This window comes from Fusarium venenatum, assembly GCF_020744135.1.
Source record: "Fusarium venenatum strain MPI-CAGE-CH-0201 chromosome Unknown EDB82scaffold_2, whole genome shotgun sequence".
NCBI lineage: Eukaryota > Fungi > Ascomycota > Sordariomycetes > Hypocreales > Nectriaceae > Fusarium > Fusarium venenatum.
This window is the reverse complement of record NW_027072130.1, coordinates 4,227,122-4,253,929: the sequence shown is the minus strand read 5'-3', so window position 1 is coordinate 4,253,929 and position 26,808 is coordinate 4,227,122. Positions and strand designations below refer to the sequence as shown.

The 26,808-nt window shown below is 45.9% G+C and overlaps 12 protein-coding genes across 12 annotated transcripts; 4 read left to right on the top strand and 8 right to left on the bottom strand.

Moving 5' to 3' along the window:
• Positions 1–562: 562 nt before the first annotated feature.
• EDB82DRAFT_498215 (P-loop containing nucleoside triphosphate hydrolase protein) lies at positions 563–3,351 on the top strand. Its single transcript, XM_025734427.2, has one exon. It carries the CDS (start codon positions 861–863, stop codon positions 3,279–3,281), a length of 2,421 nt encoding a protein of 806 aa, XP_025585235.1. The 5' UTR covers positions 563–860; the 3' UTR covers positions 3,282–3,351.
• EDB82DRAFT_165671 (major facilitator superfamily domain-containing protein) lies at positions 3,336–5,574 on the bottom strand. The gene is made up of 4 exons (XM_025734426.2): positions 4,753–5,574; positions 4,641–4,697; positions 4,561–4,593; positions 3,336–4,306 (listed from the first exon to the last, which is right to left on the bottom strand). Exons 1-4 carry the CDS (start codon positions 5,474–5,476, stop codon positions 3,390–3,392), a joined length of 1,731 nt encoding a protein of 576 aa, XP_025585234.2. The 5' UTR covers positions 5,477–5,574; the 3' UTR covers positions 3,336–3,389.
• A 368-nt stretch (positions 5,575–5,942) lies between these two features.
• On the bottom strand, positions 5,943–7,750 carry EDB82DRAFT_165669 (6-phosphogluconate dehydrogenase). The gene is made up of 3 exons (XM_025734425.2): positions 7,586–7,750; positions 7,446–7,533; positions 5,943–7,392 (listed from the first exon to the last, which is right to left on the bottom strand). The coding sequence occupies exons 1-3, from the start codon at positions 7,607–7,609 to the stop codon at positions 6,044–6,046; spliced, it is 1,461 nt and encodes a 486-aa protein (XP_025585233.1). The 5' UTR covers positions 7,610–7,750; the 3' UTR covers positions 5,943–6,043.
• A 361-nt stretch (positions 7,751–8,111) lies between these two features.
• On the bottom strand, positions 8,112–10,329 carry EDB82DRAFT_460602 (uncharacterized protein). Its single transcript, XM_025734424.2, has 3 exons — positions 10,206–10,329; positions 9,256–10,159; positions 8,112–9,203 (listed from the first exon to the last, which is right to left on the bottom strand). Exons 1-3 carry the CDS (start codon positions 10,262–10,264, stop codon positions 8,136–8,138), a joined length of 2,031 nt encoding a protein of 676 aa, XP_025585232.2. The 5' UTR covers positions 10,265–10,329; the 3' UTR covers positions 8,112–8,135.
• A 1,354-nt stretch (positions 10,330–11,683) lies between these two features.
• On the top strand, positions 11,684–12,609 carry EDB82DRAFT_165661 (uncharacterized protein). The gene is made up of 2 exons (XM_025734423.2): positions 11,684–12,263; positions 12,314–12,609. Exons 1-2 carry the CDS (start codon positions 11,959–11,961, stop codon positions 12,456–12,458), a joined length of 450 nt encoding a protein of 149 aa, XP_025585231.1. The 5' UTR covers positions 11,684–11,958; the 3' UTR covers positions 12,459–12,609.
• Positions 12,610–12,742: 133 nt separating this feature from the next.
• EDB82DRAFT_574615 (uncharacterized protein) lies at positions 12,743–13,996 on the bottom strand. Its single transcript, XM_025734422.2, has 5 exons — positions 13,818–13,996; positions 13,607–13,765; positions 13,447–13,553; positions 13,080–13,396; positions 12,743–13,026 (listed from the first exon to the last, which is right to left on the bottom strand). The coding sequence occupies exons 1-5, from the start codon at positions 13,857–13,859 to the stop codon at positions 12,836–12,838; spliced, it is 816 nt and encodes a 271-aa protein (XP_025585230.1). The 5' UTR covers positions 13,860–13,996; the 3' UTR covers positions 12,743–12,835.
• A 380-nt stretch (positions 13,997–14,376) lies between these two features.
• Positions 14,377–16,292, bottom strand: EDB82DRAFT_498205 (fungal-specific transcription factor domain-containing protein). The gene is made up of 5 exons (XM_025734421.2): positions 16,168–16,292; positions 15,711–16,109; positions 15,379–15,662; positions 15,072–15,326; positions 14,377–15,010 (listed from the first exon to the last, which is right to left on the bottom strand). Exons 1-5 carry the CDS (start codon positions 16,196–16,198, stop codon positions 14,432–14,434), a joined length of 1,548 nt encoding a protein of 515 aa, XP_025585229.1. The 5' UTR covers positions 16,199–16,292; the 3' UTR covers positions 14,377–14,431.
• A 351-nt stretch (positions 16,293–16,643) lies between these two features.
• Positions 16,644–19,449, bottom strand: EDB82DRAFT_429510 (uncharacterized protein; the record flags this gene model as incomplete). Its single annotated transcript, XM_065607683.1, has 8 exons — positions 16,644–17,662; positions 17,730–17,757; positions 17,823–17,949; positions 17,998–18,052; positions 18,100–18,350; positions 18,422–18,513; positions 18,958–19,170; positions 19,270–19,449. The coding sequence occupies 8 exons, from the start codon at positions 19,447–19,449 to the stop codon at positions 16,644–16,646; spliced, it is 1,965 nt and encodes a 654-aa protein (XP_065464730.1).
• A 491-nt stretch (positions 19,450–19,940) lies between these two features.
• EDB82DRAFT_444756 (Alpha/Beta hydrolase protein) lies at positions 19,941–20,982 on the top strand. Its single transcript, XM_025734416.2, has 2 exons — positions 19,941–20,766; positions 20,816–20,982. Exons 1-2 carry the CDS (start codon positions 20,014–20,016, stop codon positions 20,966–20,968), a joined length of 906 nt encoding a protein of 301 aa, XP_025585225.1. The 5' UTR covers positions 19,941–20,013; the 3' UTR covers positions 20,969–20,982.
• A 243-nt stretch (positions 20,983–21,225) lies between these two features.
• On the bottom strand, positions 21,226–22,970 carry EDB82DRAFT_555052 (uncharacterized protein; the record flags this gene model as incomplete). Its single annotated transcript, XM_065609647.1, has 3 exons — positions 21,226–21,329; positions 21,373–22,750; positions 22,842–22,970. The coding sequence occupies 3 exons, from the start codon at positions 22,968–22,970 to the stop codon at positions 21,226–21,228; spliced, it is 1,611 nt and encodes a 536-aa protein (XP_065464729.1).
• Positions 22,971–23,977: 1,007 nt separating this feature from the next.
• On the bottom strand, positions 23,978–25,467 carry EDB82DRAFT_566522 (chaperonin 10-like protein). Its single transcript, XM_025734414.2, has 3 exons — positions 24,450–25,467; positions 24,314–24,394; positions 23,978–24,266 (listed from the first exon to the last, which is right to left on the bottom strand). The coding sequence occupies exons 1-3, from the start codon at positions 25,178–25,180 to the stop codon at positions 24,056–24,058; spliced, it is 1,023 nt and encodes a 340-aa protein (XP_025585223.1). The 5' UTR covers positions 25,181–25,467; the 3' UTR covers positions 23,978–24,055.
• A 206-nt stretch (positions 25,468–25,673) lies between these two features.
• On the top strand, positions 25,674–26,801 carry EDB82DRAFT_498197 (uncharacterized protein). The gene has a single exon (XM_025734413.2). The coding sequence runs from the start codon at positions 25,814–25,816 to the stop codon at positions 26,729–26,731; it is 918 nt and encodes a 305-aa protein (XP_025585222.1). The 5' UTR covers positions 25,674–25,813; the 3' UTR covers positions 26,732–26,801.
• Positions 26,802–26,808: the final 7 nt, after the last annotated feature.

Below are 26,808 nucleotides of genomic sequence, written 5' to 3'. Positions count from 1 at the left end.
GACTCAAGCATGTCAGCTCACCTAAGACATTGTTGCACTTAATGCACGTCAAGTATGCCGTATCTAGGTAGTCTTGGGTCAGTCATCAGCATGAATGTTACCCACAGGCCATAACTGTCAAATCTCAGCAATTATGCAATGTCACATCACAGACAGGCCGGGTCTGGTCGACTAGTGGGTATGTAACAAAAGAGATGGCCTCTTACGTTTTGTGGTACGAAATAAAGAGCCTAAGAAGCCTGATTTGAATAGCATAAGTTGACCTGCTAATTTCATCTCTTATGCTCCCAGACCACTCAGGCCTTGTCGACTCCACTGGGGCTGCTATAAATTTGGAGATTTTAGCGGGTGTATTGTCTTCCGAGCGGTTGCCAAGCAAAATGGGGGAGTGTCACGACAATGAGAGTTGTCTTGAATGTGTATGACTCGATCTGTAGTCACTAATTAGTTTCCAAGATGAGAATGACTGCCAAGTGTCAGACATAAATAGGAAACCTGGAAAATCCCATGGCTACTTGTTGGCTTGTCCTCGTTCTCGTTCTTGGTCCTCGGAGATCGGATGGTCTTAGCGTCGTACTCTTTACGACTGGACCAATTACGAGATCGAAACTTGACACCGCAAAGAGTTTAAAGGTAGTGGCGATGGGGGCTTGACATTTGAGTCACAACTTCGCCGATTGGCTGCGTCGAATAACTGAGCCACTATGATCCTGAGAATGGGGACATGTTCTTGTGCTTCTAAGACAATAGGGCTGACCATGTCAAGTATTTAACCAACTGTCATGGTCGTCAAATTCTGCTGTTGATTATACCATACATTTTGTTTAACTCTCACATCCTTCGCCTGCCGGCTCTACAACATGCCGCCGTCAATTCTCCAGGCCTCAAACACCCTGCACTACGCCACAGCCATCTCTGCTGTAGGCTTTTATCTTTTCCACACTGTCGCCAATGTTGGACGAACAAAACCGGCAAAGACTTCTTCAGCACGACTCTTTGATCGACTAGCAATTGGTTTACTATTTCTAGGCTATGTGGCCGAGGGTGTAGTTACAATTCTAGAACGAAATGAGCGGAGCAAAGAAGCACAGACGGTTCATTTCGTTCTGCTCATCACCATTTGGTTGCTCATCTTGATCCAACACGATGCACTCCGACTTTTGATCCTGGGCACATCGCTCAGTACACTTACCTTTGAGATCCCATTGCTCGTGTTTTCTACTCTCGGCAATCTCAACACTACTCTTTCTGTGGCACGACTTGCCAGCCAAGCAGTCCGAACTCTCCCTCTCTTGTTCCTTTCAGTGTACTACCTCACCTATCGCGGAAATGACTACAATGAACTTTTTGACAACGAGGAGTCAGAACCTTTTCTTCAGACAAGTGGCACAACAGAGTACACAAACTACGGGACTCAGCGACCCAGAGACACAGACTATGACAGCGACACCTTCACTCAGGGCAGCGAAGAAGACGACGATGTTATCGACATCAAGCGTGAGCGCGCAAAGCGACTTAACGAAAAAGGTGGCTGGTGGGGATATCTCGCCGACTTTTCCATCTTCGTTCCTTTCTTGGTCCCCAAGAAAGATCGCAAGGTTCAACTTTGTATCTTGCTCTGTCTTACTTGTATTGTTGCTACTCGAGCTTTCAACGTCTTGGTGCCCCGTCAACTCGGTATCGTGGCAGATCAATTACTGGCCAAGGAGAGCCCATTCCAGGCGCTGTTCGTTTGGCTTGGATTGAGCATGATGTCTCACGATATTCTCATCGGCTTCATTGTGGACCTGACCAAGATTCCTATCAAGCAATTCTCTTACCGATCACTCACCAATGCTGCTTTCAACCACGTCCTATCTCTTCCCATGGAGTTTCATTCTGAACGTGACTCTGCAGAGGTCATGAAAGCCATCGAGCAAGGCGAAGCTTTGACAAATGTACTGGATACACTCCTCATCGAACTTCTTCCCACATTCGTCGACTTGATGATTGCTTTCATCTTCTTGTACTGGAAGTTCAACAGCTACGTTGCTCTTGCAATGGCTGCTGCGGCCACCACCTTTATCACCTTTGAAGTATATGCCACCAGCTGGAACTTGGACAACCGAAGAGAGTCATCCAAGTCCAAGCGAGAAGAGGTGCGCGTCATGCATCAAGCTGTTCAGGGCTGGCAGACTGTAACTTACTTCAACATGTTTGGCTTTGAGAGGCGCCGTTTCGGAGGCGCAGTTGATAAGCAATTGAACGCTGCCCAAGCCTGGGAGAGACGGGACGCATGCATTCAAGCTTTGCTGAACGCTATCGTACCCTGTACGTTTTTCATTTTGGCCAGTCTTGTCATTTATGACGTCTTCCAGGGGGGTTCCTCGCCCGGTGACTTCGTCTTTTTCATCCAGTACTGGGAGTACTTGATTTGGCCTCTCAAGTTCCTGTCTCATCAATATCGCTATCTCATGTCCGATTTGGTCGACGCCGAGCGTCTTCTCTACCTGCTGCAGACAAAGCCAAGCATCACCGATAAAGAAGGAGCCAAGGAGCTCGAAAAGGTTCAGGGTCGTGTTGAATTCAAGAATGTTTCTTTCTCCTACGATCCTCGCAAGGCAACCATCCAAGATCTTTCCCTATCGGTCGAGCAGGGACAGACTGTGGCACTTGTTGGAGAGACAGGCGCTGGCAAGTCATCTATCATGAAACTGCTTCTCCGCTTCTACGACATCAACCAAGGTTCTATTACCATTGATGGCCACGACATTCGCGATATCACCCTCAGCTCGTTGAGGGACGCCCTTGGGGTTGTTCCCCAGGACCCCCTGCTATTTAACGCATCAGTCCTCGAGAATATGCGCTACGCCCGACCTTCAGCTACAGACGAAGAGATATACGATGCTTGCAGAGCAGCAGCTATCCATGACAAGATTCTTAGCTTCGTTGACGGATATAACACTGAAGTTGGAGAGCAAGGCGTCAAGCTATCAGGAGGCGAGATCCAGAGATTGGCAATCGCTCGAGTGTTTTTGAAGAATCCTCCTATCCTTATTCTGGACGAGGCAACCAGTGCCATCGATACGAACACCGAGTCCAGCATCCAGGGTGCTCTTGATGAGTTGAAACGCGAGAGATCGACGTTCATCATTGCGCATCGACTGTCGACAATTGTCAGTGCGGACAAGATTCTCGTCATTCATGATGGAAAAGTTGTTGAGTCAGGAACACACGCTGAATTGATCTCAATTGAAGGAAGATACAAGCAATTGTGGAACAAACAGATTGCAAACAAATAGACAACGGCGTTTAGAGGTTCCACATATGGCTAGCATAGAGTTCAAGGCGTTTGCATTCTTAGACTTTTGTATCTATATTATTAATTCGATCTATTGATTCGTACCATCTCAGTCGTACACCGATGCTTTTGACCACTTTGATCTTGCCCTGATTCTCTTTCCATAAGTATAAAAAATAAAGGGAACCGGTATCAATAACGCCGCAAAGCCACCGGTAATGCTTGACCCAGGCCCAACGCCCAAATTATGATACAAAGGCCCTACAACCAACGGAAATGCAGCTGCGAACATCGATCGCAGGAATGTGTTGGCCGCAATAGCAGAGGCGGCGTACATAGTGAATGTGTCGACAAGATAGTTGAGTGCTGCTTGGAAAATAGTAAAAAACCCTGTTCCTAAAAGGACTAGACCAATGCAAGGAACAATCCAGTGGATGTTGGTGTTTCCGCCTGTCCAGGCGATTATGAACTGACCACCGCTGAATATAACCGATCCGATCATCATAGGTGGAAGGCGCTTCTCAGGTACAGCTCTGTTTCCGGCTGCATGATAAGCTTTGTTGTAAAGCAGCTGGTTGTAAACGTTGGCTGAGCATCCGATTATTGCTCCGAGAAGAATACAGATGAAAGGAAGAGAAGACACAAGCGTTCCCCATCCTCTGATCTCCCTGAAGATTATAGGAATGGCGCCTAGTTGCATGTAGAGAATACCGTAGCAAAAACTGGCGTACAGAGCAACGAGAAAACAGATGGGCGTGCATATAAGTTGGATGGGTCTTACAAGAAACTTTCGAGAAAGCTCTGCTATACTGACATCCCACTCTTCGAACTTGGCGTGGAGTGCCCAGTTTCCAGTTTCATGTCGTAGTCTTCGAGCCTTGTAAATCAGGAGCTTGGGTGGATAAGACTCGTCTACAAAGATGACTCCCAACGTCAAGAAGACGATCTGTATAATCCCAGTTAAATATTCAGTCCACCGCCAGCCCAAGCTAGGGTCTTGAACGAGAGCAGCTGACACGATGGGACCTGTGGAAAATAGAATTAGCTTCTTTCTGATACCAACTGTTGGAGGACCTGAGTTAAAGAACCACCAACGTGGAAACATTTATAAGTTAAGAAGAAGATATGGAGTTTATTCCTTATCATCTTGATAATGGGGGCCTTCGTTTTTGGGGTATTTGGTCTGGTGGTCTTCGCAACAGTGTGTGCATATGCCATCACATGATACCCTTCGCGCTCAACACCTTTTTCGGCGTCTGTAAACTAATGAAATGACATACCAAGGACAGGACCGCCAACTACAGCCATAGCATCTGTAAAAATGAGTAATTAATCTTATTAAACTTTTGATAGAACTTACATCCAGCCATGGCGATACCTCGCTCAGTCGGAGCATACAGATCTCCCAAAACACCACCTAGATAAAAATTAGTATGATGCAAGTGCTTCTTCATAAGGCGGATGCAACTAACCAGTATTTGTCACAGGCGCGGAACAAAAAAAAGCGCAGAAGAAACGAGTTATCATCAGAGTTTGGAGATCCTTTGCAACTGCGGAGGCAAAGCTAAAACACAAGGCAATAAACATGGGAATCAATACAGCCTGCCTCCTTCCGTAGACCTCTGACAAAGGAGCCCAGAGAAGAGGTCCAATGCCAAACCCGACGAGGAAAAGAGTCGTTCCAAGTGTTGCTGTTTGAGAGCCAACACCGAAGTGTTCTGCAACTTGGCGTGTTCCTGATGAGTAGGACGACGACGCCCAAGTTGCGCTCATCGTTATGAATCCGTAGAGCATGGTAGTGATGACCTTTTTCTTCATGGGCCAATTCATCGGGCGATAGGGATCATCAAGCCCGTCAAAATCGACGATTTGGTCCTCTGTTGTCTTGACATGAGCTAGAGGATGAGTGAATTGTGGGACTGGCCTGGAGCGGATTCGAGATAAAGCTGATTCTCTTCGTGAAATAGTTCTCGTCATGGACATGCCATTGGCAGGCGTCCTGATACTCTCCCAGCCATTGTCGCCAAGAGAATAGGCGTCCGAGTTGGCTCGATTGTTGCGATTTGTTGGAGGATGAGATGGACGTGATTGTGACGATATTGAAGATTCTTCATCACTAGTGTTTGCTGATGAGGAAGTAGAGTGACGTGGTTGGCCTGCCCCAGAGGGACTATGCAAATCTTCAGATTTCTCCATTATCAGATGATCGAGAATCCACTTGGTTAGAGAGAAACCACCAAAAATAAAATCGTATGAGGGCCTTGCAGTGTTTTTTATTTAATTTGGATTTCTTGGCTGTACCGGTACCGTCATCGGCGACTGGCTCATACAAACAAAGTTCGGTCTGATGGCGGTGGCAAGCGAAACTCGGTCAACCAGAACCTTTGGCCGTTTTATTTGACGTCATTATCGGTTAGTCTTGGCAATTTTTCTTCCTGACGATTCGTATTTGTGGAGACTAATGGGTGATCTGTACTTGTTTTGTCTTGGTTCCATTTCCACGCGTCGCGAAGCCGACGTTCAAGACGGCCATGGCGGGAATAAGATGTGAATAACCTCATCGGCAGAGAGATGCCGATTACGGCCCGGTAAGTGATAAATTAGGGGTAATTTGATGAGTTGGTCATAAACTCGAACAACGACTTTAACTCCCAGAAAAAATATTATCCTATTCTATTCCATCTAGACATCTCGCTTTCGCGACTTCAACACAGCCGAGACTTGTCGTATTGCCCTTGCTAAGTCTTCAATCCAAAGTGGTTCTCACTCGACAGCCTCGCCCTTATCCTCCTTCTTGAGATCAAACTTGTTTTTGCCAAAATAGTCTAGCTCCGACTCTGTTAATTGCGTTGGTAGTTGAACTGATGTTGAATACTTGTAGTATTCCAAGCTTTGGCCCATAGCCGCAACAACCATGTCTGCTTCCACTGCTGCAATGACACATCGTTTGACAGAAGGCAAAAGGCCCGCCAGCTGACTCGAGAGTTCAGGGTTTGAAAGCAAGTTCTGTTTCATCGAGGATTGACCGTAGACCTTTCTCAGTAGATTTATGATACCCCTTGCTTGGATGATAGAACCGGAGCTCCAGATGTGTAGTAGCTCCGGGTAATCAATATGCCACTCTCGCTGTTGATCCATCTCTCGGATAATTTGGAGTCCTTGTACGAAACACAGCAAGAGACAAAAGTAGGTCGTTTTGCGAAGATCTTCAATAAAATCATCTTTGGAGCCGACCTTGATGGGTTTCGGCTCTATCGGACATCGCGAAGCCTTTGCTTCGGCAACTCGCTTTCTGAGTTCTGCTGACGTGCATCTAAAGAGGTGTGCACTAACAATGTTCGATGCAGGAACGTGGAGTTTGATTGCTTCTTCACAAGACCAAGCACCCGTTCCTTCCGTGTTGTGGACGTCCTGAGTAGTCCTGTCTTGAAAGTTTCCCGAGGCATGTTCTCCATGTGAGTCTCGAGTTCTGTTGATGTCGGCGGCTATGTAGATGAGAAATGTGTTCTGAAGCTCATCGGACTTGTTCCATTTTGTAAAGACGTCTGTAGCTTCATCACAGCTGAGCTTTATACCCTGTGTGAGAATGTACCAGACCTCTGAAATAACTGACATCATTCCTTGTTCGATGCCGTTGTGAATCATCTTCGCATAATGACCGGACCCTCCAGATCCAATAGGGGCGGTACGTGGTTTTCCGTCGCCATTACTGGCCGCGACAGATCTCAGCAACGGCATGATGATTTTCAATGCTTTCGGGTCTCCTCCTGGTGACATGGATGGCCCAGTTCGTGCACTTTGATGACCACCCGAGACACCGCACCCAACATAGTAGATGTCGTCTATTGCGAGGTCTGCCTGTCGTCGTTCTGTATTGACATAATGCTCATTTGAGCAGTCCAAAATGATATCCCCTTTCTCCAGGTGTGGTCGAAGTTCATTGACGCACTGATCTCCAGAATTTCCGTGGGGGACACTGAAGATGATGACTCTTGGGTGATTGTCGGACTTGACCTCTTCGCATAATTGGGCGTAGCTCTCTTGGCGATGAATCCGACTTTCTTCATCCACACCTTTTACAATCCTTTCTGTGGCTCTCGTATTATTCTCACCTACAACAGATAAGTTTCGTGGGAGAGAAGTAAGTTGTAAGCATTTCGCGTACTAATATCAAAGTAGTAAACATGACAGCCTTTCTCTGCAAAAAGGAGAGACATCATGGAACCCATACTGCCTGTTCCAACCATTCCAATCTAGAGAAATATTTGTTAGTCGTCCACTGTATTAGAAGGATGGTTTGCTGACTTTTCCAATGGTGTTTTCCGACATGATGACCGCAGATGTTGACAGAAAGTAGCAGTTGGACGCTGGCAGTGCTGAAGAATGACGACTGGGTATATGGAAGTAAACCGCGAAAATAATGATTCATAATGGAGAATGAAACATTCAGTCCAAAGTAAAGTATCTGCAAGAAGTAATAATAATTGCCACTGTTCTAAAGACTGTCGGATATTCTTTAGACACGTGTCGAAGTTGATATCAGATTGACGTCATTGTGAACAACCCCTGCCCTGTTGGATTCAGTTAAACTAAGGCAGATAGATATTTGGAATTTTAATGAACTCGATAGAATAAGGGGAAGGGTTAAGACTATCACATCGTGGTACATTATACTTTAACTTGATTCATTTGGCGTAATGACAAACGATAAACATATTATTACTGATATCGTGTAACATAAAATATAATTATTTTAAGCTTAATCTTGATCTCTGACTAGTGTATCTGACAATTAAAAATACTACGCAATGTTCGATCGCGAAAATTGACTGCAACGAATTAATGCCAACTAAAACTAAGATGACTCGGCTGCCTTGATAATCACATCACTGGCCTTCTCAGCAACCATGTAGAGAGGCAAGGCAATATAAAAACCAGGAATCTTGGGAAAGACACTTGCATCAACAACCCGAAGACCCTCAGTGCCACGGACGTTGAATTTGGAATCGAGGACAGCCATGGGGTCATCGTCTGAGCCAATAGGGCATGTGCAAGAAGCGTGGTGACCCCATGCCTCATCCATCAGGAATTGCTTTGCGTCTTCCTTCTTCGTCACGTTTCTACCAGGCCAGACTTCATCAAAGTCTCCATCAAGAGGAATAAGGCTGTCGAATGCTTTTCGGGCAAACTGAAATCCCTCATATGTTGCTTGCAAGTCCTTATCGCCTTCTCCGTTTTCGTTAAGTCCTGTACCATAGTAGTTGAAGTTGATTGCCGGCATATCTCTCGGGTCCTTCGACTTCAATGTGACAGTTCCAGCGTTGTTGCGGCTGTGAGCCTTGAGAATAATCCATGCCCAGTGTCGAGCATCTGCCAGTGAGTCAAGAGCGTAGCCGGGGAAGTAACCTTTGAACTTAGCAGGCGCGCCAGAAACCAGAAGATCTGGTTCATTCTCAGCAACTGAGGACTTGATAACAGCTGCCAGTGCAATTCCGTTGGTGGCGTATACACCTTTGTCAATAGGTCCTAGACCTTTCTTCCAATCTTCCAGACAAGGATCAGGATCCGTCTCCATGAAAGTACACTTGGATGTGATGACAAAATCCTTTGCCGTCTTGCCAATCACTGTTGCTTCATAGCGATCTTGGAGATTGGTTCCGACACCCGGAAGGTCAACTAAAACAGGAATATCGAAAGACTCGAGCTCCTTCTTAGGTCCGATACCACTAAGCTTGAGCAGTTGAGGCGTGTTAAAGCTACCAGCAGAGATAATTACTTCGCGTTTGGCGTTAACACTACCGGAGTCACTGGGCTTTGTGGACGTAGAGCGAGGATCGGCGTTGTATAAACTGGAGCCTTCAAGATAGTCGACGCCAACGGCACGAGGCTTGGAACCACTCTTGTCGAAGCGAATCTTGGACACCTGAACGAAAGTAAGTAATAGTTCAACGTGAAATCAGTATCGTGTGACTGACAAGAGTATCTAGCTTGATATCAAGGTGATACTTGCGAGAACCGTCCTTGTTCACAGCATTGGCCGTGTCAAGAATCAAATCGCGAGGTCCGCCTCGAACTGAGTTGGTCATGGAGAGCGGAACCTGGTAAAGACCAGTCTTGCTTGTCTGGCCCGGAGCGTTGATATCGCGAAGCAAGATCTGGCCAAGTCCACCAATTGTATGGACAAGAAACCCTACAAGACTTTTGCCTGTAGCCGAGGCAGCTGAGATGACGAGAGAGAGAAACTTCAAATCTTCCAAGACCAATGTGAGTGAGGTCAAAGATGTTCCAAGCCAGCCCTTGAAGCCATGACCGACAATGCTGCTAGGCAGGTACATATTTTTCTCGAGTTTTTTGAAGTACGACTTCATGTTGTTCGGATTCCATGAGTTGTCGCCTGTAAGAGTAGCAATGTGACTCCAGTCGCTATCATGAGCACCAATCGTGATGAGAGCATTGTGTCGCGTACATCCACCTAGAGTTCCAGCGCGAGGATACAAGATGCCCAGTGGCTTAGCATCCTTAGGTGGGTCGAGTCCAACATAGAAGCTACCGTCGGACTTCTCGTAGGTCATTTTCGAATCTTGCTTCTGCTGTTCAATATCGGGATAGTGGTTGACAAAGTAGTTCCATCGCGTCTTCTCGAATTCGGTCGATAGTAGGTTCAAAGCTGGGACTTTCTCGACGAGGTCATCACCAGAGTCGCCACCAGCATCAATCAAGAGAACCTTGTAGCCCGCGATAGCAAGATTGGCTGCAACAGGGCCTCCTCCTGCACCTGAACCAACAACCACATAGTCGTATCCGGTAGAACTCGTGTCGCGTTTGCCGATGAAGGGATTGTGAGATTGTTCATTGCCAATGAAACCCGGTGGAATTAGGCTATTGACATTAATAAGACGTATGGGGGAGATAACTAATTACTCACGAGCCTAGGATCGGATCAGATAAGACTGACACGACCGAAAAAAAGACCGAGATACGCATCTTAATAATAATGACACGGCATATAAGGCTGAAAAGAGGGAATGACAACAAAGAGCAAAAGGATCAAGAACGCCTTTAATAAAATAATAGACGTCTTATGACCTCTAGCTCAGGGGCTAAGACTAAAAAAGGCGAAAACCTTGAGTCGCCAACAAGCAAATTATAGTGTCGCAAAACGGTGTTGCAGTTGTAACAAAGGTGGAGATGATAGGCATCCAATCTTGTTACAATAGAACACTAATACGACGCTACGCTAATTTCTATGTCGCCTTCATTAATGAACTATATATAAGAGGGACGAATATTTCGCTATGATATTGAATGTTGCAGAATAGTGATACAAGCTCACATGACTGACCAGACGCGTTCTAGGACGCGTTTGTGAGACACAAATTTGAATCGCAGTTGTGGCGCTTACTAACGGGGCTGTATCTGTACCTCACTCTAATAGCGGAAGTTCAAACAGGCTAAATAATAGTAGGTTCTTAGTGCATGTTAGGTAAGACCAGGGCTATGGATGAAAGCGACTGATCGACATTATCGTTTCCCCAGATAATCTTGGGAAGCTAAACCTTCCCCTATCCCTGAAACAGACCAAATGCAATAAAGACGCTTGCAACTAACCAGTTAGAAAGTTAGCAAGATGGTTCTGCATACAAAGATACATGGGTATGTTTCCGGAATTCTGTCATGAAAAAGGAGACAAAAGTCTCCGATTAGCCGATGTTGTCCTCTGCGCAAAATGCGCCTTGAGATGGATCCTTGATCCTCATGGTCCAAATATGACCCGACATGACAATACATTCATTCTCAAGCCGTCTGGACTGAATGACATGATACATAGTGTGTGTAGAAAGTGGCAAGTGTGTAAAAAAGGAGTATTTTTCAGCAGACGTAGGGCGGACACATTGTGTCCAAACACATCAAAACAGGTTGCAATTCTATCTTGAGAACTGAACTTGCTCTATCTCACAACAACATAAAGTAACATGCTTTTTGCCTGTACCAGCAGCTTCGAATACGCCTTGCGGAGACAAAACGTCCGATTGCTGACATGCCACCAAATGGGCCACGTAAGACTATTGAACTCGGTAAGATCGCTAAGCCTTTGCTGGCTGCGCCGCATCCTTCAACGGAGAAGTGTTCTCAATACCATGACTTACTATTGTATAGTGGAATATGAGACCGAGAATATTCGGTAACTAGTTTTCGTATATTAGAGTTAGACCTAACGTATTAAATGGTAAAGTATATGGTAATATATAGAAAACGACAGCGTTGTGAATTTAAACTTCTAAATCGGTGATCTATGTACTTTTAACTACTAAATACGTGTTATAAATCACCGACTTAGGTAACAGGATATAAGTCCTGGGTGCCGGCGATTGCCTAATATCGCAAGTCTAACAGTAGTGAGCGAAATCCCTTGGCCTTGGCCAAAATAAAAAGCCACGTTGTTGAACTGGGGTATTGAGAAACAGGCGGGTTATTTGCAAGAACTCAACGCCATTGGCTGAATTCATCATAACACAACTTCTTCTTGATGTAGTGGAGGATCGTGACCTCATGTCATGTTAGTGAAACAGTCGAATACATAAAGAGCAACAAGTTCCCACTACCTTCGTTCCAGACATCAACACATTCACACCAACACTACAACCACGAAGCTTTATCTCTTTCATACAATAAACAATATGCGCGCCTCAATCTGCACTGCTCTCACCCTCGCCGCTGGCGCTCTCGCCGCAGAGGAAAAGGTCACCGTTTCCAAGCTCTCTATTCACAGCATCGGAAGTCCCGTCGGTACCAAGATCGAGAGTGTCTCTTTCGTTCTCAACGGAGATGATGCCGACAACGTCAAGTGTTCTGCCAAGAATGTTGCTTTCCCGGTCCCCGACGATATCCTGCCTTGTGGCGACTCCAACTATGCCTTCACCCTTTGGGAGGGTGAGAAGGGTGCCAAGTTCCGTGTTATGGTTTATCACGATGTTGGCGACAGGTTATAGTCTCCCTGATAGATTCTTAAAGTGTTCTGCTAACAAGCCTCAGTCGTGCCGACCTTCGAGGTGGCGCTGATATTCGCACCAAGTGCGACAACAGCCAGGGCAGCGGCCCGGCTGACGAGATCTGCACTCAGGTCAAGCCTGTGAGCTTCAAGATCGACGGCCCCGTCGGTAGCTCCCCTGATATGTAGAATGCTACATGCAATGACGGGTCGGGTGTCCAACTGCTGATTGCGCAAGAGCTGGATGGAGTATCACTTGTGATGGAACTGATTCCTGGCATAAAACGGACGAAAAGCAGAGGATCCATACCCGGCAAAGGGTTACTCAAATAGCCGTCAAGTTTCCGAATGGAGAAACCATAAAACCTTCATTTCTACCACAAGCTCATATATGACACACATTCATTGGATACTAAGTACATACGGTCCGTGATTTGAAAGCAAACGCAATAAAATAACCTTACCAGTACCCAGAATACATAATTCCGGTCTAATTCCTACAGTACAGCTTCATGTACCCTCGAAGTATTGTAAACCCACAACCCCCATATCCATAACAGAATCCATTATAGCCACTGCTTATTTCCAAAGTGTGACACAAAGCTTCCACCGCTACCGGACTCGATACTAGCCTTGTCCACAACAGAGAGCACATGCTTGGCAGACTCTTCAGGACTGATTGGTCCTGTGAAATGTGGTGCGTAGACTTGGAATGCCGATACCATCGCGGCGAAACCCTTCAGCTCCTCTTCTGTGACTATGAGGGGGTTAGCAATGCTGTATGAAAGGAAAAAAACACAAGAAACGCACCATTTGACATGTCTTTGGTGGCAACGAGTCCTGGTGAAATTGCCATGAACAAGATCCCCTCCTTCCTGTACTGAGCATCGAACTTGGCAATTGCAATGTTCAGGGCGCCTTTACTCATCGAATAAGGTGCACCGTCGACAATCGAAAATTGAGTGATGAAGTCGGGGTCTGCCATACCACTCGAGATTCCAATGATCTTCTTAGCTTGACCCTTGCGGATCAGTGGCAGGGCCAAGTTGAACAGATGAACATTCCCAACTGTGTTGATCTTGTAAGACTCGATCAAGTCTTCCTCCAGTTTCTCTGGCTCCGAGCCCCTTGTTTGTTAGCTCTAGAAGATTTTCAGGGAGCTAGTGTCGCGACTTACAATACTCCAATTGGATTGTGGCCAGACCATTCAGACTGCAAAGCAGCATTTGCGATGACGTAGTCGAGACTGCCACCTGTAATCTTAGCCGTCTCATCAATCAGGTTCTGATCAGGCTTGTTAGAGTTGTTTCAGAATCGACTTGAAGGTTGAAAGTTACCTTGACAGACTCATAATTCTGAATCTCTCCTCGGATTGTATGGATGTTAGATCTACCAGGTAGTTCTCGTTCAACCTTCTCGTCAGTAGCTTGTTTGTTGCGAACAAATCCAATTACGGTGTTGTTTGGATCAGCAGACAGCTGACGGACGAATTCGAACTTTGTTCTTGTTAGTAGAGAGTGTGTAATTGTCTTTAAGCAAACCACCTACTCCGAGTCCTCGGGAAGTTCCAGTGATTAGGTAAGAAGGCATCTTAAGAAGTTGATTGAGAATGTGTATAGATATCGGAGATGATTGTATAGTGTGGTGAATTGGTAGGGCCTGTTGAGAAGAGGAAGTTCTTGTTGAATTATCTGTCAAATAAAAGCATATCCATCTTCTTATATGTCATTCTGGGTATTGGGTCAAGATATTGCTTGGTAATTTCGATGCTTCTTGTTTATGTTGCCCCACAATAGGCCATGATTAGGATTTGGTAGTGGGGTATCTCGCAAAAAGTTGCCAGGCCTGCTTATGCTTACTCTTCCACCCTTGCATGCGGCTAATTCCACCTGTCTAGCTGCAACTCAATCGCGGCGACAATCGATGCAGCGTAGCAAGTCAGGCTACGACATCAATCTCGAGATCATTATTAATTACCTACCGTATGTTTCCATGGTATACAATGGTGAAATTAGAATAGATGATTTGTGAGATTGAATGCAGGGTGGTGTGCCCCTACATAATTGTGTTGCCTTTTTGGCCCTAGACTTGCTAGGGTAAAAAATACTTGCGCCATTGAAGACAAATTTGGTAACGATTGCACCCAAAGACGGATTCATTTGCTATAGAAATGCTGGAACAGATTTCTGAGTAGAGCTCAAAATAACACCCAGCTTGTGAACATAATCCAAATCATCATCTAACAGATCCTGCTGCACCCACATGATCTCGATCAATCTCTTGATTGGCGTTAGGCTTCTGTATCGCCCATCTCTGGTCGTCCTTCGTATTAAATCAAGCAGAATTATCCGCCTTGTATCTTCACGTGCCTCACAGGCAAATATGAACAACGGAAATGTCCATTGGCAAACTGGTAGATGGGCAAGTAATGCAAAGGCTTGATTAACCCAGTCATTGAAGTTCTTGTCCAGATCGAGTATCCCAGCGGATGCGCGCCTGAGGTATATCAAAGTGGATAACCGATACAACTCAACCGCCATGTTAAACGTGGGCTGGTCGTCACTCGTGTCAAGACTGGTCGTATCCTGATCGACAATATGCTGTAGCTTGTAATCGAGTGTCTGGAGTCGATTCCTGTACTCTGCTGTATCGTGCCGTGGATCAGACGCCATTATCACAGAGTTAAACACTTCTGTGAGCAGATATAGTATCTCGTGCGGAAATCCTGTTAGATTCGCTGGCTATAATGAAGCAATGTCAGCCAATCAGCTTCATAGTTGCACAACACAAGTGGACGAATACCTGTCCGTTTGAACAAACAGCTGGGTGAAATGTGTCGGAACTGACATCAGCCGAACTATCAGCATCAAGGACAAAGTTTGGTTGCCAATGACGCAAGCTAAATTTAGCCATGGTGTTAAAATAATGAACCCATCCTACGAGTGATGTCAAATCTCTATCTGCTTTGATCTCGTCAAGTCCAGCTGTTTTGACAATTTTGGTGGCGCCACAGGCATACCATAGCCAGTTGCTCGACGTTGTCGAATTTTGTTGTATCTAACGGAAGTGTCAATACTGCCAAGGCAAAGTAATTAACAACTATTCGTACCTCCAGAGAGCTTAATATGATACCAGCTCCGATATGACAAGCCGAGTCGCTTACGCCAATAAAGCCTTGTGTCGATTCAGCCAAGGCCCGTAGTGCAGCGACCTTGCATCGTGTCATTGCATTGAAGGCGTTATCTCGATGGAACGATGCTAGAGCCAGAGAGGACTTAAGTACAGCTGTAGACGAGGGTGTCTTGTCAGAAAGAGCCATGCGAATCAGAATTCCGGGGACTCTGTGCGCATCTTTCCCAAAGGTGCTTATAGAATACGAGGCCCTCTCTACAACTAAGTAAGTTAGAATCACCTTAGAGCATAGTCGGCAAAGAATCTCACAATATTGAAACAAGCGCTTGTTGGCCGGACTCAACTCTGCAAGAACCCCTGTTGCAGGGGAGTTTAATAGAAGGAAAGGTTTTGCCTGTCTCGCAAAGACTGTGTCCTCGGCAGGCTTGAATGGTGTATCGGCTACTGCTTCAACGGCCACGCTATGTATTTGAGCTGACGTTAAGATCATATCATGTAGCTTGATATCCCTCGAAGAAGTATTCAGCAGCCGATAGTTCACGGATATTCCTTTGAATCGGGATTGTCTAGAATGTGGTCCGACGATAGCACGTCGCTTGTCATTGTGACGGGGCCAAGACAGACGCAAACCATAGCCTTCACAATCTCGACCCGCTTTTATGCATCGATTGCATTTTGGGACGGTTTGATCGCAGCGAACTTTACGAGCTGACGTTTTGTCAGGAGAGCCAATCGATAGTCTTCTATGGGAGTTGGGATCTCATACCTCGACACGTTCCACATCCTAAAGACGGCATTTGGAAGACCGGACGACGACAGTCAGTTTGAAACGTGCTCGCAAAAAGTTGTCGGTTTAGTTTGGAGGAGAAGCAATGTAAGCTGCTTACCCAGATTAACCATGTCGAGGAACGTAAGCACTAATCCTCCACCATCCCAGTGACAAGCAACTTTCAGCGAGAAAAAATTACCAATCATGATTTCAGGCGCTATACTGTTTCCGGACTAGCTTCTGCTAAATGGAGAAACCTTCAGAATAGAACCACAGGGTAACCACTAAAGCTCAATTTATGGAACTTATACTTAGGCGCACCATTAGAAATAAGAAGTAAATCAGTCAGGTATCATTTAAAGATAATAAACTGACCGAGACAAGCTATCTCAATTTGCGAAAATAGAAAAATAAAATTCAAAAGTAGGTGAAATTTGGGGACCAGGCCTGAACTAATACCCTATAACTCCAAACTAAACCATCGAATCCATAGACATAGCTTCATCCCAGAAGTCCTTGATGAACTCGCTTCTATCGCTTGCACTGGGCCATACCACTTCAGCTAGGACGACTCTTGCTTCTAACCAAGTCGAAATAGCCATTTCCTTGGCTTGTCTCCTAACAGCCGCCTGGAAGAACAGAAAACTGGGATGCGGCGTTTTATCCTTCTCGCCGTTTGGGTATGTATGGCAACCGACCAAGCCGAGTAGCAACAACCAAAGGAGAAACCCAGGGTTATTTGACCCCCGACCTGCTTCGATATAAGAAGCCATATCGTGGTGGAACAAGGTAATGGTATACTTGTGCATGCGTTTGTCTATAGGTTCCAATGCACCAAGGATAACCTGCCCATACAAGATAGCCGCAGTGACAAGGGCACACCACGGACTCTCGAAAGGAGTTCCGTCTCGCCTAAGACTTTGGGACCCTCCTTTCTTGACGGAGATGGTTTCGACATGGGCGAGTACACACTCTCCTAACAATCTGGAAGCGGGGCCTCGTCTCCAAAAATTGTCAAATATTTTATCAGGAGAATCAGTGCAAATACCTTTCTGTGGTGAGTCATCGATTATCGTTGGGGATGTGAATTGCCGGAGGGATTGAATTACAGCATGCCCGTCAGCATACTTGAACGTCGCCCCTACGGGTAGAGGGGTTAAAAAGAAAGGCAATAAACGAAGGGCCTGGAGTTTCAAGGCCCATGACTGCAATGCCTCGCCTTTATGCCATAGATGTGACATCTCGACCAATTCCTTGGCTGAAAAGTCTTTGATGCTAGCATCATCAACTCCCCCAAGACGACAAACGCCTCCTAGCAGGCTTTTGAGGCCACATATATAAGTATATGCCATAACGAAATATCGATTCGCTAGTTCTTGGTCGGGTGACTTGGAGCTTGAGGTATCTAGCTTCTCTTTTTTGCCTCTGGCTGCTGCATTTTCGATGATTGCCAAAATGCCACTCGCGTGTGCTTCAGCTCCTAGAATCTCACCTGTACAGACCTTGGACATATGAGTTTCTGAACTACAAACATGAAGGTGAAGATGGATGGGTCCTACCTCTGTAAAGGCTAATGTCGTCATTTGCCTGATAATGGTTGTATCACGTCTGTGGCTGCTGGATGCGATCCATTTGTTAATGTATCGCATTACTTCAACCTTGTGATATAGAAATGTCGATTCAAAAGATGCCAAGCTGCCATTCTGGAAACAGAAATGCATCCCAGCTAATAGAATTGTACTTCGCAATGCACAGGGATCGTCTGTTAGACGCATCAAGCTGCATGAGTTAGTAACCACAGACATATAACAGAAACAGACAACACACCAATTTGTGGCAGGCGTCTTGGGACTATTTTTAGGTCCTTGTTCACACCCGAATACTTGTCAACGTCAGTACCGGCATAAAAACTGGAGACGGCGTCCTTACGATATTGGAAAAGTTCATGAGATTTCAAGGGCATCTCGCAGGCCAGTTTGTTGTATTCTCTATCATGGTTCATGAACCGTAGTTGTGTTGGTATCGGTGTACGTTTCACAGATAGTTGTTGTGATGGTCGTTCGATTTGCCAGGGTGTCTGTTCCCATGGATGGACCTCCTTTTGTTGGGCCCTGCGCTCTCGCAGCGGGATCTTGATTCCTTCGTATGAACACACCCGTCCCAGGTTGATACAGTTGTTACTATACAATGCCAAGTCTTAGTAACGACCTCCCACTTTGGGAAAGAAGGGGTTTATAAGGGCGGTTTATACCATTCTGGTCTCTGTTCATCACATCGTTTTCGACGGGTTCGGCAACTGGAACATCCTGTCTTACTGCGGGTATGGAACTGCCGTACGCGTGCCTTAGTCAGCGTTTTGCATGGTCTTTCTTCTTCAGGCATGTTATCGGCACCCTGTATCTAGACCATTAAGGTGAGTTCAACAGTGGAAAGAATTGAGGCGAGGGGGGAAGAGATGCAACATGAAAAGACCAGCTAGACTACGGTAGGACTCTCAGCTTATCCTGCTGACTCAGTGTCCAATAGTAAACCAATCATGTACAGGCTTCTTATCTTATCCTTTAGAGATAAGATAAGGTCCGCCCCATCTTGGTACCAAGTCACAAGTGAGAGTATCTGTATTAACAAAGTTGTTGTTGAGACACGAGGGCGCAAATAATCATTAAACGCGAGATAAGAGCTTGGATGCTAAATTGAAATCGTTCTCTGCATGCAAAATAGTTACCCACCACTTGGATTAACCTTGTATATAGCATTCTCCACCGCGATAGACCCATCCTCGTTTACCAGCCATCGAAGTTCACCCACGAACTCAGATCTCTCCACCCATTTGAAATCAGGATGACTAGTTTCCAAGATAGGTGCGCTTAGCCAGTAGTTTTCGCCGAAATCAAGTGTCCTAGCCTTTGGCCCTCGAGTAAAGACTTCCATCCACTTGTCGTCGATTTGCAGGACACCCTGGAAGTGTATGTAAAGACCTTGCCCTTCTTCAGTGCGGAACTGTACTCGAACATCAAGATGTCCCGTATTTGTTTCTGGGTCTCTCTAGAACTTTTGTTAGTACATATTAGCTGCCATGTAGTGTGTTGTAATCCATACCAATATCCAGTCAGCACCTCCAGGTTGAAGCTCTGCATCAAAGCCACTGCCTTTAATGTTGCCATGCGTCAGGAAGGCTATGATGCGATGGTTGTTGCCTTTGGTTTCTGGAATCACAAGGGCCTTTTCGGGCGACGTGTATAGCCGCATAGTAAAAACATGTTCCAGAGATGGTGTCATGTTTGAGATTGGAGTGTTGGCGATAGTTGTTGGAATATTGATGGTTAGTTGGGGCCTCGAGAAGATGAGAGATCTATGATTTATTTATACAATAGCAGAAGTACAACTGTAGCTCTGAAATGGCTGGTTTTAGTCGTTCGCAGTTGATGGAAAACGGGACATTGCTTACTCTGTCAACCCATGTCTACATGAAAGACTATGCTAGATAATTCTTCCCGTCATTCAAATGACAAGCGAAACGGTTAGGCTCACTAATCCACTCCCGAATAAGCACTCGCATAGCTTGTTGTTAAAAACATAACTGGCTTGATGATGTGAATGAGAAAACAGAACCAAGTCTCCAATGCCAAGGTTTCGACCGGAGGCGCCAGCTAATCGACAAATGAGTAAGCTTCAAGTCGGGTAGATTACCACTACCTCCTTCACTCAGTAAGCACTCCGATGCACACCAACATGACAGCGTCCCATATATAGAATTGTCAAACCATCAAGAATTTTCTCAGAATCATCTAAAACCCGTTTCATTCTACCGCCATTACAATAAATACAAATCTTGACTCCATCATGTCCACTCAGCAAACAGCCAGGACGCAATATGTCCAGGCCCCAGGTGGCGCTAAATACGCCTATCGCCAGATCGGGGCTGCCTTTGGCACACCCCTTGTTGTCTTAACCCATTTTCGTGGCACAATGGATAAATGGGATCCTCTTTTCGTTAACAGCTTGGCTGTCAAACGTTGTGTCATCACAGTTGATTATCTTGGCGTTGGACTGAGCACCGGCGAAGTGGCTACATCTATTCGTCAATCTGCAGCAGATATTTCGCAGTTTATCGAACTCATCAAAGAACCCGAGGTTGATCTACTTGGGTTCAGTATTGGAGGTTATGTTGCTCAGATGATCACACTCAACTCTGATCCGAGCAAGTTCAAAATTCGCAAGTTGATCCTTGCTGGCACTGGCACCAGCCACGGGAAAGACCTAGCTCTGTCACCAAATGAAGATGTGGGCGCAGTGGCTGGTGTGAAAGATGTCAACATAGATGTCTTCAAGACTTTGTTCTTTCCTAAGAACCCACAAGGTGACGCTGCTGCAGAGGCCTGGTGGGGTCGGATTCACGAGAGAAACGAATCTTCCTGTGGTGAGGAAGTTTCTCAGTGGTTAAGCAGTGGATATAAAGACCAGGGTAAAGGTATCAAGGGCCAGGCAACTCAAGGTCATAACTTCACGATGAACGCCGACACAAGCCGGGGTGAAAATGGCGCCTATGACCGTTTGTCAGAAATCAACATTCCCGTCCTGGTAGCAAACGGAAATGTGAGTACCGGTAATAAAAGCTTGAATGTTGCTAATATTAGATATGCAGAACGACTACATGATTCCCACATCAAACAGTTACCTTATCTACCAAAAAGTACCGAGAGGTCAACTCATCCTTTATCCCAGCAGTGGACACGGATTTCTTTTTCAGTATGCAACAACCTTTGTAAAACATGTTGAGCTGTTCTTGGAGGGTTAAACAATGGATACCAGGCGATGTGCATTTTTAAATGTTATATAGCTAAGAAAAGAGTCTTATTTCGGCTGTGACTGAGTGTGCCATTAACGTTTCAAAATGTTGTAGCTGGAGGTTGATCATGGCTCTAGCTTCGAGGTTTGCTGCTATAGTTATTGCCATAAGCCGGTTGCGATGTATTGAATGCTTTATTATGTATAAGGATAATGAAAACTTGCTACAATCCGCTACCTGGCCTTGCCCATACACCTACTCAATCATCACGGATGAGAGACATCTTCAATGCCATTCTGATGTCTTTTGGCCGTACAGCAGGAGTCCGCCCTAAACAGACAGTCGAATTGCATAAACCTGTTTAGATAGACTTTTAGTTAATTTGACGACGATCAATTAGGAGTTCAGCTTACCTGTGATTAATCTTTCTACGTCGATCATTACCTTTGTTTCCCTTCTTGTAGGTGTCTTCCACTGGCTTTGCGGTTGCGGTTTCGGCTGTGGAGGCATCGCTCCCATCGCCATACCCATCAAACCAACAGGGCAGTGCAAAGATGTAGCTTCCGTATCAGATGAAAGTGAAGTATCTTCGAACAGGTGCCCTGAATCTGCTGAAATATCAGGTGGTGTGACTGGATCTTCAGCTCGAGACTCGGTCGTCTCCCGGGCTTCTGCCCTCTCGAACATGGCCATGTCGATGTAAGCCGTCACAAAGTCTTTGCTTGGAGGTATCGTAACACCATAGCCTCTCAAAGAAATCTCGATTTCATCCGCATCAAAAAAGTCGCCTTCATAATTAGAATCGATGATGCGTAATTGCTCATTGAGACGAATATCTCGGACTTGTTCAATAGACGGTCCGAATGGACCCATGGAGAATCCTGACATCTCCGATGGTCTGTAAGTCTCACTTTGGAGATATCGGTTTCCAACAGGCAAGTCGCTATTGCCATATCCTTGGTTTGGATAGAAAAGTCCGGCACCACCAACGTTTGTGAAGGGAAATTTCCAGTTGTTCAAAGTCTCCTCGCGAGATTTCCGCACAGAATCGCCCAGTCGCTGAGTGATCTCCTCTCTTGTCTCGAAGTGCAAACAAAACCCAAAAACCTTTTTGTACCAGGTGGGTGGTGAGTGCTTCATGGAGGCGAGAAGGAAGGCAGCTTCTTGAGACGCCCTATGGTAACGCCTTCCGAACGTGGCTTCCTGTGAACTATACGATCGGGCACAAGGTAGTGAAGTATCGTAGGTGGCTCCAGGGAGTTGATAAATGGTATATTCTGGTGTCTGGTTGATGGGAAGCTGGAAGTAAGAACTTTGTTCAAACGCTGATGGCGGTGAGATGTTGTAATTCAAGGATGGCATAGTGGTTTCTGTATTGGTGGTTTGGTCGAGCAGGTTATCAAATTCGAGTTCCGGTACATGGTCAGCCATTGGGAAGCCAAGTGAATGTACTTGATCTGTACTGAACGTGTGGCCCGTTGAAGCTCTGGTTGAGACTTCATCAATGGATGAAACTTGTTCCATGTCTTGGTCTTCCGTTTCGCTGGTCTGATGAACCTCTCGAGTACTGGCGAGAATGTTGATGGTCGACTTTTTGATGTGTTCAACGATTTCAGGGCTGTTCCTTACACCATCCTTCTCCAGAATAACTGCTGTAAAATTAAGAAACTCGTTCCCAATGTCTTCCTTGGCCTTCTCTAACTCTTCGACTTTTTTCTTGAGGATGTCAATGGCAGATTCCTTCCGCTGCCGGTATGCACGCTGAGCCATTCTATTTTGCATGCGTCGACGCTACTTAATCAGCTGGAAGTCAAGAGAAGAGTATCCTTAGTTCAATGGATACAGGCTAGGTGTGCCAACTATGAATACAGGTACTACTTACATTACTAACAGATCCGGCTGCCGGCGTCTCCACAGGTCGTCCTCTTCTGGGTCCTGGAGCTGAGCCTCTTCCATCTTCGGCATTACTGGATGTCCCTGAGTTCGATTCTGGGATGGAGAAAGGCATCATATTTTGTGACATGCCCTGCAAAAGGGTTTGTGGCAAATTGACGAGGCGAGGTTTCCTAGTAAGATAGAGTTGATAGAAGTAGCAGACGCAGAGGCTAACATAGCGGCTAAGAACAGACCAAAGATGTGTACTATGCTCCAAAAGCCTCCATCAGTGAGGTCGTGGAATCGTGGACCCGCACAGCATATAGATTCGAGCTGCCAACAGGTTCAGCTCGATAAATGAGCCAATGGCTGTAACTGAACATAGTGACTAAAGGATGACATAGCAGCATTTCTCAATCCAAGACGCCGGTTTTCTCCACCAAGACACCGGCGTCTGCCACCAACACTAAGCCGGCAATACAACGATGCATAATTGCACATGTTTCCATGCCCAATAAATCCACATCTTTCCCACATACTGATAATCTTTCAGCCTGCGAATCCAGTCAGCTCTCTTGTGCGCCTCAGGCAGTGGATCTTATCTCGATAATTAGGCTATTTTGTGGGTTAATCTAAAGACTGAACACGAAGCCCAATGTCTCGGGGACCTCAACTCGTCTTACGTTGGATTTTGGGCGTGAGGCGCTGCTGCACAAGTGGCACGATGGCGTAAACGGCGTCTCGTATCAAGAGACCAAAGTCATACGGACGAAAGAGAAGCTTCGGACAGTACACAACTCAAAAAAGATTACTTTTAATTAACGCACGAATCAAAATATAACTCAATTCTTGTTGGAACATCAAACAATCACCTATCGGGACCCTGGCAGGAGTTTGTTCTCCTTGCGGTTAGCATCGAATGCTCTCGACTTCGAGACCTTTGGGTTCTGGGGTTATACTGCATATTGCGAGATGTATCTTCAAATGGGGATTCCGATACCGATAAAAATCCGATTCGTCCCGGCTCAGCCCATTAAGATACCCGTTGGACACTTACTCACAAACCCTTACCTATTGCGCCCCGTAGCAGAGCCTACGGGAAAGCATCACCGGCTTCCGACAAGGGAAAATAATTTTGGTATTCACTTCTTTCAACATTGTTCGTATAAACTTGATAGAGAATAGGATGTAACTAATAGCCCAAAATACTGCCCATTAATCTTACATTTCTAAAACTGCCCTGTATCGCATCTTATTCATTTCAACGAGCTCAAATACGTCCTTGATTGTCTTCGCACCCTCATGCTTGAAGATTTGGACCATTGGCTTGATGCCATGTCGGGCTGAAAACTCCAACATCTCGTCGTGGACATTGCGGGAACCTACTAAACTCGAGAAGACGTGATAGCCCTGAAAAAACATAGCTCCAGCACTAATATGATGTTAGTTTAATTACATCATCGGGATTAAGGCACGTACGGCAGGCTCAGGGGCCCATGTACAGGAGCAGCAAGAGGGACGATAACACCATCCCTAGCCAGAAACTCCTTCACCATGACACTGCAACACTTGGGTTAGTAACTACGCGTGCTGTCACTGGCCAATTATTACTCACCGGTCCCAATCGGGATACTTAGTTCCGCAAATCACGAGAACATCGATGGGCGCCTTGACATCAAACATGTTCTCAATGAGATGAAACTCCTTTGCACCAAGTTGACGTGCCTCAGTCTCCTTACTGGCACTCGTGCTGTATACAACAACATCTGCGCCCATCTTGTTCGCATATTGGATAGCAAGGTGACCCAAGCCACCAATTCCAAGAATGCCCACCCTCTTCTCAGGGGTGACTATGGCTTTGAGAGCAGCATAAACAGTCGCGCCAGCACACTGGAGAGGCGCGGCATGTTCACTAGCAAGTCCCTCGGGAATCTTGTGCAGGAATGTTTCCTTTCCGATGTAATACGAGCCAAAGGTACCGTTATCGAAGTCGCCTTCACCGAAGATGACACGGTCGTAGCAGTATATATCTTTGCCGGAAAGACAATACTTGCAGTGACCGCATGCGTCTCGGTGGAAGCCACCGCCAGCGCGATCTCCGACATTGAACTGTGTCACGAGAGATCCCACGGCTTCGACAATACCAACACCCTCGTGGCCAAGTGCTATCGGGGCACCCATCTGACAGAAGGTTATATCTGTGTGACAAACACCGCTATGTGTGATGCGTACAAGAATGTCATGGGGACCGAGGGTAGGTATCTTGACCGGGGTTGGCTTGAACCCCCCATTGCCATCGCCGGAACGATAGACAGTATACTCGGATCCAATAAGCTGTTGAGACATGTTGGTTGGTGCTGTCGATTGTAAAAATTGAGTTGGTTGGGTAGATAAAGATGACAAATTATTTAATTTTGTGTCCAGAAGTTGAAGTTGACGATGAATAAAGATTTGCCCACTTCTTGGCTGTCATGGATGCAAGGCTTTATAGATCTCAAACAATACATATCAGTATTAGCAAAACTCTAATCAATCAACCATTCCATCATTACGTTATTTTGTACTATTCTTACCAGCCGGGCAAAGTGAGTAATTGGTGAAACCTGGCGAATTGAAAGGTAGGTTCGCTGTTATGAACGGACATTTTACGTTGCATAATGGTCTGTTCTTTTTCGGTCTAGTCATGGCGGTAATACTAATCATGCCCGGCTTCAATGGTCAGTAATGAAGCCCGAGCCAATAGGAATAATACCTTTGCTACCATTGCATGCCATTTAGTGGAGGTTGTGTTGGAGTAAAGCAGCATTTTTGTCAGCACGCCACAAGGAGTGCTCAGTAAGCTCAATCATACATCGCAGCAAAGACATGCGGGCATACAGAGCGGCAGGATGTCTATACAAATATGATTGAAGTTGATAGCTATTTTACTTCTCAATTCACGTTGAGAACACCCTGCATTATTCACATCACCAGCCAAATATGTCATCTCCATTCAAAAACATCCTCATCGTCGGAGCGACAGGCTCTATCGGTGCTATTATGCTGAATGCCCTAAGCAATGAGCCCTCATTTAAAATCAGCGTTCTGCAGCGTTCATCATCCAAGGGGAAAATCCCGGCCGGCGTCCAAATCATCACTATCGATGATTCATACCCTTCTGATGCACTCGTATCCGCATTCTCTGGTCAAGATGCTGTCGTCAATTGCATGACATCTTTGGCCGTCAGCGACCAACTGCGTTTCATTGACGCTGCAGTACATGCCAAGATCAAACGCTATGTCGCTTCTGAATACGGTCTCAACAACAACAACCCCGACGCCAGAGCCCTGAATTCAGTCTTTCGTGAGAAAGGCGAAGTCCAAGATTATCTCCGTTCCAAAGAGTCTGCGGGCTTAGAATGGATGGCCATTGCTTGCGGCATGTGGCTTAAATGGAGTGCGCGTAACGACTTCCTCGGAATGCATCTCAAAGAGAAACGATTTGTTCTCTGGGATGACGGCAATGGCTGGTTCAGCACCACTACCGAAGACAATACCGCATTGGCAATGGTGAACGCTTTGAGCAAGAAGTGGGAACAGACGAAGAACAGGGTTGTATGGCTAAGCGACTTTGCTATCACACAAAACATGCTTCTTGAAGCCATCCAGCGTCTTAGTGGAAAGCAGTTGACTGTCGAAAGAGTCGACAGTGGCCAGCTCATCAAGGAGAAGCAGGCTGCAGTGGCAGAGGGAGACCCATATGCCATTTACTCACTGATCGAAACTGGATTTGTTACTGGCAAGTTTGGGGGCCATCTGGAGAAGGAAGGAGAAATCATGAACGACATTTTGGGTTTACCGAAGAAGGATTTCGATGAAGTCGTCAAGTCAGCCCTACAGGCTATTGGCGAGGCGTAATTGGGATGTGAGGGTGATTAATGGAACTTAGCTATTTGGTGGGAGTTATAATATGACTTGACGTTCTACAGATTTAA